This window comes from Anguilla anguilla, chromosome 13, assembly GCF_013347855.1.
Source record: "Anguilla anguilla isolate fAngAng1 chromosome 13, fAngAng1.pri, whole genome shotgun sequence".
NCBI lineage: Eukaryota > Metazoa > Chordata > Actinopteri > Anguilliformes > Anguillidae > Anguilla > Anguilla anguilla.
The window spans coordinates 32,599,480-32,617,195 of NC_049213.1; the positions used below are offsets into that span (position 1 = coordinate 32,599,480).

The following is a 17,716-nucleotide window of genomic DNA, read 5'->3' on the forward strand; positions in this document are numbered from 1 at the left end:
ACTTTCAGTGATTAGGAGTCTGGGCCACGTTTATTTTGCCCATCAATCTATACTCTGTCATAAAATGGTTAACCTTTTTCTAAAGGCAACCTTTGCCTTTTAGAATACGACAAAATATGAATGCATTAGTGGGATGTGAACAAGACATTGATTCTTCATTGCATATATAGCCATAACACCATGTGGTGCAAGTTAACGGATATGATATGTGTGAGCATAAACGGAGCATTAGTAGCCTTTAATTAAGCAAGGCATGGCTTAAAAGTGTAAAGCCATACCAAACAAGTCTGTTGCTGTATCTAGGCTACCACCTATCATCATATCATCATACCATATCGTACCATATCATCATCCTACCACCAGGAGGCACTGTATTCAACTTGCGTTCGTGGGCATTCGTTTACTCTTCCTCTTCTACTTTTCCTGAAGTTTGGAAATTCTAAGTACATGCAAAAAAATGGCAGAAGACAGTGGCTACGAATCTGTTATCTGTGTTAAACCAGAGGTCCATGTCTACCGGATCCCTCCCCGGGCGACGAACCGTGGATATAGGTGAGAGTTGGGACAGAGTTTGTGCCGTTTTCGGTGGTCCAGTTTCTAAACAGTTTGTCACGAGAAACACTGGCGCTGAATCCAGGAAGTTTTCTAATATCCATTGAAAGTAGCTGCAGCGTTGCATGGGTCAGCTGGCGAGTTCGAAAAACTTCTTAAGCTGAAACTGACATTGTAGGGTTTGAATCTTAATGTTAGCTACGTTAACTTTGATTTGGTGTCACTACTTGTCAGCTAGTTGGTGTTAGCTAAATCTATTGCTGGCGATATGGTTTAATTTGCTTGTGTGTTTGCTTCATAGTTTAAAGTAAGCGACGTACTGAGCTGTAACTCTGTGTCCAGTTTTGCTTGCGTATCGTAGACTAGCAACAGAAATTGAAATAAATAGTGTGGTTAGTGTAGCCAACAGGTTTATCTAGTTTTAGGATAAGTCATGTTAATTGCGTTGGCGGACTAGATTGTGATTTCGCTTATTGTCGGCACCATCTAGCTGCTAGCTAAATTGCTACTATCTAAGTTTGCAACGTCAGCTGAGCCGACCTCACTGGCGAGTCTGCTCGAGTGAGCGTTGTCATTTGCACATAACTGCCCTGGGCACTTGGTAGCTTGCTAACATTTTACTTAAGAGTGGCTCCTAATAACATCATTTCGGAGTTACATAAGCCTCCTGATTGTAACTGTAGTTACAGGTATTGTTAGTAGCAAAGGCTAACTTTAAAAGCTAGCACAGTGTTATATGCTTGTGTAATCTAGCTGTGTTCCGTTAGAAAAATACCTGGGCGTCCTTATTACGTAACCCAAGCTAGCTATTTGACTAAAATGTGCAGAGGACCGTCTCGCTAATGACTGCATAACTTGCCGTTCTCTGCTCTGGTGGTTCTTTAGGTATCGTTAAGGTGGCTAACTCAACTAATTAACAGATTGGTTCTGTATCAGTTCTAGACACGGATAGTCGCAATGCTTCCACTACAGTCGGCCCCCTACCCGCCATGGTCTGGAATTTTAACTGATGGGCAGGGTTGAGCGATCTGACGTAGTTTCAATTGAAAATTAAAGGAAAGTGGGCCTAGTTTGGAAAATTAATAGGTTGACCAATTCCGAGGAAACCTGTTTTATTTTTTTTTTAAACTAATACGTGAACAGCACCTGCTTGCATTAACATACACTGTATTAAGTTTAACCATTTCTCACATTTCAGTGCCCTCTCATAGTGCCTCTGACATTTTGACTTTTACGCCTTCCGTGCACGGCGGAATGGGAGGTCGTGGGGGTCTCACCCGACACCGCTCTGCACAGTCACTCAGCTGACTGGACGCAAACATGCGCTTTGCAGGAAATGAATTCTGCGGCTCTAGGCTTACACAGTTGTCGTTACAGTTCGACAGCATGGCGCATAATTTTACCTAAGACTTTCATATTTTTTGTGAGCTGTGTAAATTTCCTGACACAGCATTGTTCTAAAGCCGTGTTTCCCCATGTTTTAAAATATTGCATTTCCTTTTTTTATTTTATTTTAGAATAAACAACCCTCACCTCTTTCTTTAACTACCGATTTGGGATCCTGATCATTTTTAAAAGCTCATCCCACCTCTACAGTCTTTTTTTCAATTCAGAATTCAGCAGGCACTCTGGAATCCTCTCTCAGTCAGTTGTGCTACATGGTCATTATGCCAAAGGGCTGATCATCTGACACTGCTGCTGCAGGAAGCCTGAAAGAGTCTGTCCTATCAACAAGAAAACTGCATTATGAACTGCTACCTTGCTGACCTAAACCCCCATCCTAGAGCGATGGTATAATCAGTTGCATGGTCCTAAGATTCTGTGGACCCTAGGGACATGGCTGCACTAAGAACCTGGTCCTTGGCTGGATGCCCCACTCTGTGCCCTTACATATCTTTCTATCTGTGCAGATGTTTATAAATGTATGGTGACAGTTGTCAGGGGGGTTATTGTATGTCACTTTGGATAAAAGCCTGTGCCAAATAAAATGTAATGTATTCATATGGGTGCCATGTCCTCATTTGTGGTGGCCTGTGTCATGCAGGGCTGCGGACTGGAAGCTGGATGAACCGGCCTGGAGTGGCAGGCTGAGGATCACCGCCAAGGGCAAGATCGCCTACATCAAGCTGGAGGACAAGATCTCAGGTCAGCGTCCCGCCTGTCCTCAGTGACGGGCACGCTCACTGCTCATCGCTGCAGCCGTACCCCACCGGAAGCGCATGCACATCGAGAGGCACCGTTCCTCTAACTGAAAAGAATTAAGCGTTTGCCTTGCAGTAAAACAGTCCCCAGTCTGTTTTAATGACTTATGCTATACTGCTGCCATATTGAAAAACATTCTGCATGACCTACCATCACATGTACCGAAACTTATGCAGCTGGGCAAGAAATATAATGGGGATATATTCATAGGGATCACTATACAGGTATGCTTTGAGGTTAACCTCCTTAGAAATGGTGCTTATTCTGAAAGCATACAAAACCAAAAATGTTCTGCTGTTTCGAATGTGAAAATGAATGTGTTTTCGTCGGCATACGCATGTGTGCTTTTGTGAATGTGTTGTTGGTCTTCATAGCTCAGTGCACTGAGTGGTGCAGTTCCTGCTGTCAGTGGCGCGTTAGCCTGGTCCTAGTAGCTAAAGCTGCTTCGCATCACTGAACTGTGCCGTCTGCTTCTCAGGAGAACTGTTCGCCCAGGCCCCAGTGGAGCAGTACCCAGGGTCCGTGGTGGAGTCCGTCACAGACTCCAGCAGATACTTTGTGGTCCGGATAGAGGACGGAAATGGTAGGGTTTGTGTGTGCTGGGAGACCCACACTTAAGGCCTGGTAATCTGTGATTAATCCGTAAGGCCTGTGATTTTTTTTAGTGTCATAGTATCTGTATATCATGGCCCTTGAGTCTATTATAAGTGTTACAACTACAAATGTATTATCTTAAAGTCCCTGTGTAATTAAAATCATAATTTTATGAATAGTTGTGCTTAGGAAAAGGCACAAAGAAAATGATGTTAATCTTGTTAATTTTATGTTAATCTTATTTTATTCAGCAGAGATTTTAAATTAGTTTTCGTATCCTGAAAGCGAAAAGTTCCTATAGTGTCCACTACAGGAGGATTTAGAATTGCTAATTTTTTTTCTTTTTATCCAATTTAAAATCTAACAAAAAAAGTGATTGCCCAGGGTGTGGCAGTTTGACATGATGAACAGCAGGTAACGCCTACAAAACTATGAAACAATGTATTGTATCAACCAGCGCTAAATACCTTACTGAAAACTTTCAGGGCTAAGGTCAGGGTATGCTTGTAGGTGCAAACCCATTCGGCATATACCCTTTGTGTGTATGTGCCTCTGCGTGCTTGCCTGTCTTCAGCATAGACCTTTGTGTTCACTTCTGCATTTCCTGTTCCGTGTCGTTGTTTGTTTTCTTCGCGTTGTGTGCGTTTCCCTCTCCTGGACGCGAACAAGGGCGACACGCGTTCATCGGCCTCGGGTTCGCTGACCGCGGCGACTCCTTCGACTTCAACGTCGCTCTGCAGGACCACTTCAAGTGAGTGAGCTGCTCTGGTCTGAAAGGGAAGTGAAAGCGAGTGGAAATCCCCACACAGAACGCGGCGGTGGTGCTGGGGAGGGGGGGGAAAACAGTCTGAAGTAGAGTTAAGAACATGGGTGTTATTCTTCTCCTGGTTCCTCCTGGTATCAGGTTTCAGAATTAGTCAGGAAATTGGTCACCGAGTCGCAGTTCTAAGATCTGCCATCAGAGGGAGCTGTTGAATTTGTTATTACTTTTTTGGTCCGCATGCTTCTGGAGAGTGCTTCTTAATCGGTCCTCTTTCTGACCCACTAATACCACCTCTCCTTGTCGTAGATGGGTCCGGCAGGAAGGTGAGCTGGCCAAACAGGAGGCCAGTCAGAGCGCAGCTCCTAAGTTGGACCTGGGCTTCAAAGAAGGGCAGACCATAAAGATCAACATTGGGGTGAGTGGTGGAAAGGGCTTGGATGTAGTGATTGTGATGGGCCAAGCTAACAAGAGGACATGTTCATTTAAGGCCAGTCCCACCTTTCCTTTCAGAACATAAAGAAGAAAGAGACACCCGCAGCTGGGGCTAAGTCTCGACCAGCGAGCAGCGGACTTCTGCCTCCTCCACCCGGGGCAAAGGGTGGTGGCGTAGTACCCCCTCCTGTGGCACATCAGCCTGTACCACCCACACAGCCGAACGCAGGTAACTCTACTTCATTAGTTACCTTTCCCCTTTGTGTATATTGTACAGTTAACCCTTTTAAGAGTAGATTTTTCGAATGTTACTTCAGAATTCTAAGTCAGTGTTCTAGAACTCCATTGCTTTCAATTACCAGTAGTGATTCTTACATCAGCATTAGAGCATTCAGTTCAGCACATTCTAATCTCTTATCTGTGATCTTACACCTTAAAATGGTTTGATTATTGCTGTATGTGCACGTGGCGAGACTAGTGGGGTTGGCGTAAGAACGGTGGCAGGAGCTGCAGAGTTGGAATGCTTGACTGACAGCTCGCTCTCTTTCTCTCCAGCATCTCTGCTGGATATTGGGGGTCCAGCCCCCGCTGCCCAGCCCAGTCTCGATTTGTGGGGAGACTTCACCACAGCGCCTGGCAGGTTTGTTACGGGCGGGGTTTTCTCTCCGTATGTGTAGCAGTGGGCAAGGAGCGCCCAATATGTCACTACCACCAGTAAATGTACTTGCAAATGGCTGCTGCCCTGCCATTGTTTACAAAGGGCATAATGGTACACTTGAGCAGTTCCTCATTGACAGTTTAATGAGTGGAGCCCACGGGCTGTGGGCCAACACACACAGACAGTACGGGCAGGTCTGAACACGCGCCCACGCCTGGCTCGCTCGTAGACCAATCAAATGAATTTACACCCATTCTTTCCGGCTCCGCCCCTTTTTATCGCTCGTAGACCAATCAAATGATTGTACACCCATTCTTTTCGGCCCTGCCCCTTTTTACTCACGAGAGAAGCGTGAACATCAATCAAGAGTGAATATACAGAGTGATTTAAAAGGCATCTCTGATTTTTCCTTCTGAAAATCAGTCCCGGTTTTAAAGAGGCGGAGTCCAATGAGGGATGGAGTGTCACTCCTCAATTTTCATCCTCATTCTGAAGAACGTGAGATCAATAATTTTTTGTTAGGATTGCTTACATGGGTCTTGCCCAATGCTTGCTTAAAAAATGTGTGTGCTTTTTTTAAAGTTCAATTGATCATTATTAATTGGAAGAAACCCAGGGTGTGATATATGTCTGCAGTTCTGTCTGTTTTTGTACTCATGCCCATTACCTCATGTCTCTCCATTTTCAGCTCCAGCAAGGAAACTGCCAGTACAGGATGGGTGCAGTTTTAACTGTGAGATGGGTTACACACACACATGCACGCGCACACACACACACACACACATCCACCTCTCTGCATTCCCTGGATTGACGGTGCAATGGAAAGAGACAGAAATTCTTTGCACTGTGCAAAAGAGTTTTCCTAAACCCCGACAAGTGGACTGTCTGGTGGAGCTACACATAAACACACACAGAGGTACACACACTTCATTAGACTTACACCTTCATACACGTCCAAACATACAGTCAGACATGGAGACTCATGCACACACTAAGAAAAATCACCAGCGCCCATTTTTAAAAAAATTTAGGCTGTTTTTGTATTTTACTATATATGGATATGTATTTTCTCTCTATGCAATCAGAGTTGACTTCATCAAACCTTTCATGTTGTAATTGATCACGTATTGGGGATTCTCCCTTGAATCGCAGGGATAGAGGCAGGTTTCCGTAGTTCCCAAACCTCAAAGCTGAATCGCGTTTCCCCCCCACCCCCCTTTTCCACAAGTCCCTTGGAAGGAGTAACCGGAGGTGGGAAGGAGTTACATCTCATATGTGTGTCTCATGTTTCATAGATGGGTCGTAGACCCTGTCAGTACTGTCTGAAGACAGTTACAAATGCATTCCGTGTTACCGCACACTGCTGGGTGGGGTAAGCGCTCTCTCTGGATTTTTTTGTTCAGTGTTTCTGAGTCCTTGTCTTTTTTTTGGGGGGGGCGCTCACTGTATCCCCTCTGTTTGCTTTACTCTTCCTCTCGGCCCTCTTTTCTGGAGCGTGATGTCACCCATCCCACGTGACCCTGAAACGTTGCACGTCTCCAGCGACTTTTGATAATGAGATATTTTCTGTAGTTGTAATCATTGTAGTCAGTGTGTTTAGCTGTGTTTTCCTCACCTTCAAGAGATAGGCGGGGGGGGGGGGGGAAACCATCCCCATCCCCCAATATTTCCCATTTTTATTTGCTAGTTTTTAGTACAGGGAGTGTGCATGAGAAGGACAGTGAGGGAGGATGTTCCAGTCCGCTCTTACTGTTGACAGACAGACATGCAGACCACTCTACATGTGACCGAACGGGCTGACCTCTACAGATCAGGTCTTTTTCCTTCACTTGTCCATCAAGGAAAAGACCTTTTGAACATCTGATGAAGTTTGAACTGTAGATCCTGTTCTTATTGGTTTAATATCTGAGCTATTGCTTGTGTCTGGGGCACCAGTTCATGTCATACTTTCTTTGTTGTTTTTTGGAGCTGCTTTATCTTCATTTTTTCCTGTATTCCCATTTTAGAATCATAAATCTGGACTGTCCCGTATAGCTGCAGTATCACTCTGTAAGTTTGGGAGGCTGTACGTGAAGTCGCAAAAGAAAAAAATGTGTGCAGTCAGCTACCCTGTCTCTCTATGGTGGGGCGGTTATTGCACAGGGGGATTGAGGGACCTGATTGGCTAGAGATGTCGCTTATTGTACGAGGACAGGGGAATGCCCTCCCCCGTTGGGAGGGGTTATGCCCAGCGATGCATTGCTCTGCAGCCCTGCAGCCCTGCTTGTAGTGTGTGACACTGGCAGGATCACAGTTCCATTGCCAGCCTATAGGGGCTCATCACTAAAATTAGCTGGCTCTTTGGCTGGGTGAACCTCCAAGGAGCCAGGGTATCAGTCATTTGATGAAGCCAGTCACATGATTTGTTGTCTTCCTGTCCATCTGTCTGTCTAGAGTAAATTAGCCCAAAGGACTATTTTTGCCTTTTTTTTGTTTGTTTGTTATAGAACACACCTGACCAGCCTGTTTTGAACATGTGTGTTGATGTTAATCTCTTTATTATGTTGATTGATCTTAACCTCTTATTGTGCCTTACAGAGGGGTCCGAATAGTTTTGGTGGGTGTTGTGGTGTTTGAAAGATCCCTCCCAAGTGCCTTTTTTGATGTAACAGCACTTGTATAAATGTAAAGCAATGCTTAATTGTAAATACATTTCTTCTGACAATCATAGTGGTGCCTTTGCTTTCTTTGGTAATGTTTCTGGGTGGGGCAGGCAACTGATGTCAATTGAGTATTAATTTCTTGTCTCAAAAAAGTAAAAAAAATATTTTTTTTTTCATCTTTTTGGTTTATAACTACATTATTTGTTCATCTTTGTGTGTTTTTTTTTTGTTTTTGTTTGTTTTTTTTGAGGGGGCGGGGGCTTGGGTTCAGTGACTGAAGTGGGATACATTTACTTTTAATTAAAATAATAAAACATGTACAAACAAGCAAAAAATACTTCAGCACTTGAGTCAAGTGTTCCCAACAGTTGAACTGCATCTCGATTGAGCTGTGTTTATACAGAGTATATTTTGTGAAGGTGCCCCTCGAGAGAGGAGTCTTGTCACTGCTAATAAAGAGATTAGTGTGAACTCAGTCCAGAACCTGCATGTTACCTGCTTTCTTTGTTCTGTGTCCAGGTTGCTTCCTGGATATCGGTCCATTTCAGTGGGAGTGATCAGTAGATGCATTACTGCAGCAGAGTTCCTCCCAGGGCATTGAGTCTGACATTGTCTTTGCGGGCCCTTGGTGTTCGGAGGTTCATGATGACTGCCAATCACGTGGCGGTGTCAGCTTGAAGCGTCTCGGTTCATTCGCGATTTCCTATACTACTCGGCAATGGTCCCGCGGGAGGGAGGGAATTGTAGTTTGACCTGCTGAACAACCCCCTTGTCCTTGGTGCTGTAATACACAACCTTGCCCGAGCATACAGGGCTTCTGCTTGAGCGAGGGAGGCGTAGGGTTGGGTTTGCAGAGATTGGAGATATCCCCCTGGTTACGGCTTCTGTCTCCAGGGTGCTTAGATCGTTTGTGTAATAAAGGGCCCATTGTCTCCGGCCAGTGTGCATTTTACTGATGTGTTTCAGTCATACAGCACACAGGGGACATTCTAGCATTACTGAGATCTGGGGAAAGCAGTAGTTTGCATTCAGTCTTGCAGGAAAACGAGGGAAATCTAGTGTTTTGAGGGAATATAAATGCAGTACACCTACTGGGACAAAAGAGGTACGTATGATACCATCATTGCTTGAACAATAAACCCTGCACGTGAACGACCTTACCTGATTTTCACCTGCACCTTTACAGTACCGAGACTCGATATCCTTCTACTTCTCAATACGAGATTGGCATTTCCTTCAAACAATTCTTTACATTCCTGCAGGAAAAAAACCGAAAGATTTCTTTACCCCCTGTAAGTATTAGTTTTGATATATTGAATTGGACACAAACGTATTTAACAGGCTACACAGGCTATTGTATAGCCTACCAGTAAAGTGAGATGTCCACACCAGCAGGTACAGTAATGTACGGCTCTAATATGAACATTTTAAAACGACAAACTGGCTTTTAATGCACTTTGAATATTGGTTAGTGCTCAACTGGTAGTGATGCAACTTCAATTCCTCAAGACAAACTCGATGATTTTTCACTGGTAAGATTGCATTTTGAAAAAGCTGAAAATTAGGTTAAAGTACTGGGCGGCCGCTACATCCAAGAATTCTAGTAAAAAGAATATCTTTGCTTTAAGTCCCTCCCCCGGAAAGGGGGTAGCGGACAGCCTGGAGCAAATCTGCGCATGCAAAATTCCCTGCATATTAGCCTATGCATTTCAAAATATTTACAACGGCGGCAGCTACTGTTCTGCCCTGAGCGAAAAACATGTTTTCAGCACCGAGACCGTATGCATTCCACTTCAGTACAAGGTAGGCGATTGTCTAAACAGTGTCCATGTATCTGTGCATGCTTCTGTTCTGAAAATCTACGAAAACGAAACGATAATCGGCGCCACTGTTCCTCAAACTGCGAGAAAGGAAATGCCGTCTTTGGACTGGCCTGGAAACAAACGGTCGGAGAAAGCATATGAATTGTCAGAAATCGCCAACTCCTACTCTAGAAAAATCGGAATGACGTGTATTAGCTAGAATTTTGAATGTTATTTTGCTATGGCCTTAAACTGGTGATGCCAATTTGCTCACAGTTAGGTAAGGTTGGTGCGCGTTACTTCGGTTGGTAGCTAAAACAAAATCTTCAATCTTGGAGAGGCTATTTGTAATGATGCTATGATCCCGGTCTGATCGCTTAGATTAGGCTACTAGGGCTGGACCGGAAAACTGTAATTGACCATGCAGCAGAATGAAACTTCCGAGTATTAAGCTGTGCCGTCGCTAAAGGGTCTCTGATATGTTCTACATTGAACATATTAACAGTTGTTGGATAAAGGCATTTTAAACCATTGTCATGCAACTTGATTTGACATAACTAGTACCGACCTGCCAGGTTGTATGTTGCTTAATTTCTGTTGTCATGACAAAGTGATGCGAGTGTTTCTGTGCCACGGGAAGCGTTGTTACACCCAAGTTAGCCTAGCCGTTATTGGCAAAGTAATGTATGAGGACGTGGGTTCATCACAGCAGTTCACTTGCATCGTTGAAAAGTTTTCTCGGGCTAAATTTCAGTTGAATTTCCCTCTCGTGCTCTGAATTATTAGAACCTAGGCACTTTGCAATTAGGGGGCGGTTACGGGGATAAAACATCAGAACCAGTGGTTCTGAAAGATGAGGGTTACAGACCTCTGGGTAAAAATCTAAATATTCTTGTTCTTGTGCTAATTATTGCCGTTATCTGCAGTTGATGGAAAAACATACCTTTACAGAAAAATGTCGTTTAGGCGGAACTGCATGCACCAAAAAAAGGGGGAAGAAGCCTACGTAACAGGTGCATTTCATTTCAAAAAGTTAGGTGACTCACCTGTGACTATCCCACAAGTCCTGTGTGATTTTCATTGTATCCCAGTGTCAACTAATATGTGCGATTCTCTTACACATTGTTCTGAAGACATCTTAACCCTTGCTAGCAAACACTGAACTGTGAGCTTTTCTCTCGTTTCAGTAGAGATTCTGTTTTATGAAATCTGTATATTTTGTGGATAAGTTCATTTTCCAGTGAATAGGATTATCTATCCAGGCTATCTGAGGAATGATCAATGTTGCACTCTTCTGATTATTCTCTGACTTTTGCTCAAGGGAGTGGCAACAAAGCAATAATAAATGGCCATTAGTGATAAGGCAGTTTTCTGAGTAGAGTGAAAGTTACTCAGCAGTACTCCCTACCTTGAAGCTTAACGCAATACTGACAACCATTTTGTTGGTCATATGGCAGAATCACTCCTGATTACCTGCCATGAACCTTAAACCAGAAAAGGGGTAAGTTGAACCTCTTCTCCACCTAGGGGGTAGTTTGTCAATGACTTAACAGTAGGGCAACCGAGAACAACCTTGGGAATGCATGTTTGTTGTGTAGCCAATCAGATTTAAGGGCTGAGTATTTGGCCAGATGTGGATAGAGTTTTCTGTGACATTTTTCTATTTTAAGAAGTGGAAATGACCACAGTGAGTCAGGATCTGGGTTAAATGTCTCATCTGAAGAAACTGCACCTCCTACAACACAGCGTCCATGTCGTTGTGCTTGTTCTCATTAGACGGACCTGCGGAAGGATTAGACTTGAAATTGGTTGCATGGCAACCACGTGGTTTACATTGTGTGGAAGTGCCACTTGTGACCACTCTGTGTGATATGTCAAGGTTAGGAAGTAAATGGTTGCAGATCCCTAAATCATTTCCATGACAGCCTTTGTTCAGTCTTAGATGAGGGATTGATTTCTGCTTCCAGGTAACAGTGGTCAGGCTGTGTACTTCCTTACAAGGTGCATGGACGACTCCTGAAGACGAGGCCCTTCATTGTATGATGTGGTTGATTAACTATTCTGGGGGCGTTCGTTTCTCTGTGTCAGCTGCACCATAGGATTTGCTTTGCACTCTATTCCCGAAGCTCTTTTCAGGATCCTGTCACCACCGTTCTCTAGAAGTTGAGCCCATGATGAATTCTGCGCATGGGTAGGGGGTGTTGAGCTCCACAAATGCTTTTTTACAGACGGCATGATTGAAAAACTTGGAGAAGCCAGCAGGGGGCAGCTCAGCGCTACAGTTGTAAAACTACATTATAAGTCCTCATCACCTTCAGCAACAGCTTTACCGAAGACGAAGTCAAAGCTTGTGTTAAAACAGTTGCTATAATAATAATAATAATAATAATAATAATAATAAACAATAAAGGACACTTGGTAAAAATGTTGATAAAATACATTTTACAATTGTGCAGGCCTATGATTTGTACACCGAGCACACTGAAGAGAAATTGAGTTATGCTAATGGTTTGGTAAGGTGGCCTGATAATGACAGTCTGCACCGCTCTCTGGAATTGACAGTTACCGTGACAACGCATGCAGTGAAGTGGTATTCCAAGCTCGGTGGGGAACCGAAAGGGGCTAGCCTTCAAACATGCACATTTTCACTGTGCGCTAGTGTCTGGCGGTGGGCCAGTGAACAACAGCGTAATTTTGCCTCATGTGTAGCCTGATCCGCCGTTCAATGTCATCTCGTTAATGTTCGTGCGGATAATTGTTCTGCAAATCTTATTACCATAAGGGGACCGGACCAGTAATCACTTTCACTTATGTTTCAGAATAAATTAAACGTAAATGTCTTCCATTTGTAACTCATTACTTTCTTAAGGTAACTTTAAGAGCCAGTCTCTGTAATTATACAATTTATGAATTGGCTTATGCATGGTTTATACTTTCCGTCTGTTGCAAGATGACCTTGCAGAGTAGAGTAGCTGGGGATGCGTGTACAAGCAGTCTGCAGGGCAGAGCGAGAGTGGAGGAAGGGGGGCGGGGGGAGATTTAAAGTCTTTAATCCCGTGTCCTCAATCCTTCCCTTTCTTTCCAAGGGAAGGAAGGGAATCGGACACCTGTGGCTCGCGCGTAATAAATTGTTCGTTTACCAAAAGCGCATACTTTCTCCCAGCAAGATAATCGCGCTTGGACTTGCGTTTCACACGCTACAGTTTCCGGATTTCATTGCATTTGTTCATTTTTTCTGATCTAGCTAAACAGCTAGGGATATTTGAACAGTTAAGGTTACAATTTCGAGGACGGGAGACGACACGACAACAGCGGATTCTGCAAGTAAATCAAAAGCATACAGCTTCAAAAGTAGCTTCAGGTCTAAAACTCGGTCCTCAATGAGCGACTTGGAAAATCCTAACGCGGAATCAAAGCTGGAGGCGGTGATACAGGTGATAAAGTCACATAATGTTATGAACAATAGTCTAAGAATGTGAAAACAGAATTTAATTAAATATATAGGCTCTATAATATTCTTCACATTTTCCTGCAGTACTTTTTTCCTGAAACTTTGAGCTTTGCTTCAAGTTTGTTTGTTCAATTGTGCAGTGCACCCGTGGAATATTGCCTTTAAAGCTTAGGCATTATTTCATGTATATTGTAATTTTGTATGTATTCAAAATGTGGCTGTGTGCAAATTCTGTGTGTGTTTGTTTACCTCTGTGGTCGGATTCACCGTGTGTGCCAGCACTGTGGGTACATCCCAGGGTGACTGAGTACAAATCACGGCTGTGTTCCGTTATAAAACCGTACGTATCCGCGGCCGACCCAAGTCACTGCTGAGACACCACCTGTTCCAACCGCACGGATCTTATACTCACCGCATGAGTGTATAAGATACTGCGTGGCAGGGCTTGAAAAAGGAACGTGGTTGTCATCGCACAGAATCCAGAATTCTTAAAAGAGAGGGTGGGGCACATTCTCCTGATTCTTCTGTCAATTCAAGTCATTCTTGAGAAATATTGTTCAGGTTAATCTGGAAACGAATGCTTATTGAAAAAGATACATTAAAAAAATATCTTTTGTTTTTATAAGCTGAAAGAATGCCAGTGAATGTTATGTTGAATCGGTAGATAATATTGTGTAATCCAAATTTATGAACTAATTGCATCAGTGAAGTGAAGCTTCACTGTTTGCTTGATATTAGGTGCGTTTCTAAAATAGCATCACCTGGCCCTCCTCCTGCCTCTCTCCACCCTGTTATCTCACCCCCTGTCACTCTGTCCATCTGTCCCTCTCCTAGAGGTTGGAGGAGAGCGTGCTGTCGGAGGAGAAGCGACTGACGGTGAGGAGTCCGACCCACGACGGCCCGCCAACCTGCCTGCCGGCGCGAATCAGGGAGATTGTTACTAAGAACCTCAGTGACAGCAGTGAGTGGCTCAGCTACAGTGTACATAATCAAACTCAGAGTGCCCTGTGCACACACTCAGCACTTCTGTAGGCACCACTTATACACTCTGAAATTCAGCAAATCCTTGTTAAACAATTGTCACGCTGAAATACAAAACGCATGCGCGTGCATGCACACACACTCACACACACACACACACACCTACCTACACACACACACGCACGCACGTACACAGGCACACACACACACACACACACACCTACACACCTCATCCCTCTCCCTCTCTCTCTCTCTCTCTCCCAGCCACAGGCACCATGTCCTCAGTCCTGTCGCTCCAGGAGGAGAACAGGGTGCTGCAGGGGGAGCTGGCGCGGCTGGAAGACCTGCTGGCGCACAGCCGAGCGGACCGCGACGAGCTGGCCATCAAGTACAGCGCCATCAGCGAGAGGGTGAGAGCCGCGGGGGGGCGGGGTCTGCGTTTCATCTGGACATATTTAAAACGATTTAATTGGCTATTGCATATTCAGCTATTAAAATAAAATGTTTTTATATATTATGATAAAATGCTCTGGCCATTGGGCCGCTTATGTGTGTGCGTGTATTTGTGTGTGTCAGACATGGGATGTAGTCTTTGGATAGAGGACTAAGGAGACTGGAATTCAGAAAGGTTATTTTGGATATAATTGAGAAAAGGACTGAAGGAATACCAATGCACATTACCCCGTATCTTTCTTTCCCTTTTATTGGAGAGAGAGAGTTTGGGTGGTCTCCTTGACGACCGGGGCAAGAATGAAGTGAAGTGGCAGGTTGCTATGGCGGTTGTCACCCCTGGTGACCGTAAACAAGAGCTTGAATGGAGCGCTGAGGTTGGGGAAGGGACATTGTATGGAAAACGGGAGGCTATGGATTAGCGGAAAGAAAAACGGGGAGTTATCCTTGGTTATGTAGAGGTTCAGCTGATAATTCATTAGAGATTACACTTTTTTTATTATGGAAAATTCCGTTTTCCTACAGTACTATTCTTATGTCTAACCAGTAAAATCCTAAAATTATATTTGGACTTCATCTGTACAGCTTCACATAGAAGTGAAAAACATTACCAATATATTTCGTTTTTTAATTTAGTTGAATTTGTGTTATGAAAATGGAAATATTTTATTTCATGATATTGTCACCTTAAGGAGAATGTGAATGGTTGACAGGCATTTCAAAGGGCAGCCTGCCTGTGGTCCTTATGGGGTTACCATAGAAGCAGGTTTGTTTATCAGGGAAGTGTGGCAGTCACCATAGAGATGGCTTGGATCCCTCCTGGAGGGCTGTCCATTTCAGTCATTCCATTAAATGAATGCCCTTTTGTAAAACCTCTTTGATTAAAGGTTTTGGTTTGAAATTAGTTCAGACTGAGCTGATTTGGAAACCTATCAAATAATGGCCAGATGAATACTGATAGTTGCTGTATTTATAGTATCAATTATAACTGTAACCCTGTGCTAATCTGTGAAGGCCTATTGGAGGGGTTCAGTGCTGCATAGAACCCACTTGTCACCTGCGTTACCTGTAGCTCCATGATCTCAGCAGAGTAGCACTGCAGTCTCATGCAGAGTTCTGTGCAGACTATGCAGCACTCCAGGTGTACCTAATCCACTGGGTCACAATACTTTGGATTTAAAATTATACAGAGGATTGCAAACTATATGCGTGACTCCTGATATTTGCATCTCAATATTCCCAAAGCATGAAGCTATTATTAGCAGTCAGCAATATTTTGTCTTCATACAATAAGAATCCTCTTATCACTTGTCAATTAAGATAAATATTTGGGTCTAAATTGTTTTTAAAAGTGTATTTACGCAGTATTTGATGCAAATGGCATGTCTGGAGAAGCGACTGTTCACCACATTGTTCTTCATGGTAACCATTCCGTGGTAAACATTCTCATTGTTGGGTGATGTCTGCGCAGCTGGAGCAGGCGCTGCGCTTGGAGACAGGAGAGATGGAGCACGACTCGCCAGAATCGCGCAGCCTGGCGCAGCAGAACGTGGATCTGCGCAGACGCCTGGACGAGGAGCAGGCAGCCTACAAGCGAAAGCTCACCGCTTACCAGGAGGGCCAGCAGAGACAGGCTCAGCTCGTCCAGAAGCTACAGTCTAAGGTACCTTAACTGGGGTATGCAGTCCCTAAGGAAATGCCCAGTCTAAGGTACCTTAACTGGGGTATGCAGTTCCTAAGGAAATGCCCAGTCTAAGGTACCTTAACTGGGGTCTGCAGTCCCTAAGGAAATGCCCAGTCAAAGGTACCTTCACTGGGGTATGCAGTCCCTAAGGAAATGCCCAGTCTAAGGTACCTTAACTGGGGTCTGCAGTCCCTAAGGAAATTCCCAGTCTAAGGTACCTTCACTGGGGTATACAGTCCCTAAGGAAATGCCCAGTCTAAGGTACCTTCACTGGGGTCTGCAGTCCCTAAGGAAATGCCCAGTCTAAAGTACCTTCACTGAGGTATGCAGTCCCTAAGGAAATGCCCAGTCTTAGGTACCTTCACTGGGGTCTGCAGTCCCTAAGGAAATGCCCAGTCTAAGGTACCTTAACTGGGGTCTGCTGTCCCTAAGGAAATGCCCAGTCTAAGGTACCTTAACTGGGGTCTGCTGTCCCTAAGGAAATACCCAGTCTACGGTACCTTCACAGGGGTCTGCAGTCCCTAAGGAAATGCCCAGTCTACGGTACCTTAACTGGGGTATGCAGTCCCTAAGGAAATGCCCAGTCTACGGTACCTTCACTGGGGTCTGCAGTCCCTAAGGAAATGCCCAGCTGGCTTCTCCAACTGTTGCCATTCCAAAACTGGAATTTAAAAAAAACTGGGCATGAAAATACTTAAAACACACATCATGTGGTTTGGTTAGCCTGCTTAATTCTGATTGGTTAGCACAGAAACTGTCACTGCTGATTTGTTTTCATGCCATTTGATAGGACAGATTTGAGTACACGCAGAGATACTTAGGAAAAGATTAACCTTGAAAAAGGAAAACGCCCTTGTCTATTGCTGGAAATATGGATGGCGAACAATTCATTAATGCCAATCTCAACAATCCATATTTTAGCCACCGGCCGTAGTTCTTTATGTCTCTCTCTTTGTCTTTCACGGTCATACACAGGTGCTGCAGTACAAAAAGAAGTGTGGGGATTTGGAGCAGAGTCTGATGGACAAGTCCTCTGAGCTGGAGCACCACAAACTGAGTGTAAGTGCAAGCGCACAGCGACATGCCTCTTACTGCATAACTCCACTGTACCACTGCCTGTAGGCCTGCACTGTCCCACTGACACAACATAATGAAAATATTAACAAGTAATTATCAAAGAAATCTTAATTGTTTTCATATGTGTTTCAGGAGTTAAATGCTACCCACAAAAGTGTCTAAGTAAATGGCTTTAATCATTTTTTGAGAGTAGCAGTACAGGAATTGTATTAGCACCAGTAACAGGGTGACCAAGAAGTACTACCTGCTACACGGTAGCATACTTTATCTGCACCTTTCACAAACTGCATTTGAGTTGTATGCTGATGGACCGGAGTCTCTCTGTAGGGCAGGTGTGATATGTCTGGCGGTAGTCTCCAACAGGACGAGGAAGCCAGTAGCGACCTGGAGAACGCACTGATCCGATTGGAGGAGGAGCAACAGAGGTA

General features: G+C 44.2%; 2 protein-coding genes across 6 annotated transcripts in view; both read left to right on the top strand.

Moving 5' to 3' along the window:
- The first annotated feature begins 398 nt into the window (after nucleotides 1–398).
- On the top strand, nucleotides 399–8,318 carry necap2 (NECAP endocytosis associated 2). 2 transcript variants are annotated; one of them, XM_035388154.1, is made up of 8 exons: nucleotides 399–552; nucleotides 2,597–2,697; nucleotides 3,233–3,337; nucleotides 4,006–4,099; nucleotides 4,418–4,526; nucleotides 4,622–4,772; nucleotides 5,099–5,183; nucleotides 5,890–8,318. In XM_035388154.1, the coding sequence occupies exons 1-8, from the start codon at nucleotides 458–460 to the stop codon at nucleotides 5,930–5,932; spliced, it is 783 nt and encodes a 260-aa protein (XP_035244045.1). In that variant the 5' UTR covers nucleotides 399–457; the 3' UTR covers nucleotides 5,933–8,318. The 2 variants fall into 2 exon arrangements, with proteins under 2 accessions (XP_035244045.1, XP_035244046.1); XM_035388155.1 differs by having other exon boundaries at nucleotides 4,018–4,099.
- A 457-nt stretch (nucleotides 8,319–8,775) lies between these two features.
- The window catches only part of LOC118211188 (rootletin-like), a 31,276-nt gene continuing 22,335 nt past the window's right edge, over nucleotides 8,776–17,716 (top strand). The window contains exons 1-6 of one of the 4 annotated variants that reach the window (XM_035388147.1): nucleotides 8,776–8,948; nucleotides 13,931–14,057; nucleotides 14,342–14,487; nucleotides 15,999–16,190; nucleotides 17,187–17,270; nucleotides 17,616–17,713. In XM_035388147.1, the coding sequence (XP_035244038.1) occupies nucleotides 14,353–14,487; nucleotides 15,999–16,190; nucleotides 17,187–17,270; nucleotides 17,616–17,713 (509 nt within the window). In that variant the 5' untranslated portion in view covers nucleotides 8,776–8,948; nucleotides 13,931–14,057; nucleotides 14,342–14,352. Of the gene's footprint in view, nucleotides 8,949–9,486; nucleotides 9,647–12,705; nucleotides 13,080–13,548; nucleotides 13,835–13,930; nucleotides 14,058–14,341; nucleotides 14,488–15,998; nucleotides 16,191–17,186; nucleotides 17,271–17,615; nucleotides 17,714–17,716 lie in introns of those variants that run through there. The other 3 variants (XM_035388146.1, XM_035388145.1, XM_035388148.1) reach the window with 3 other exon arrangements.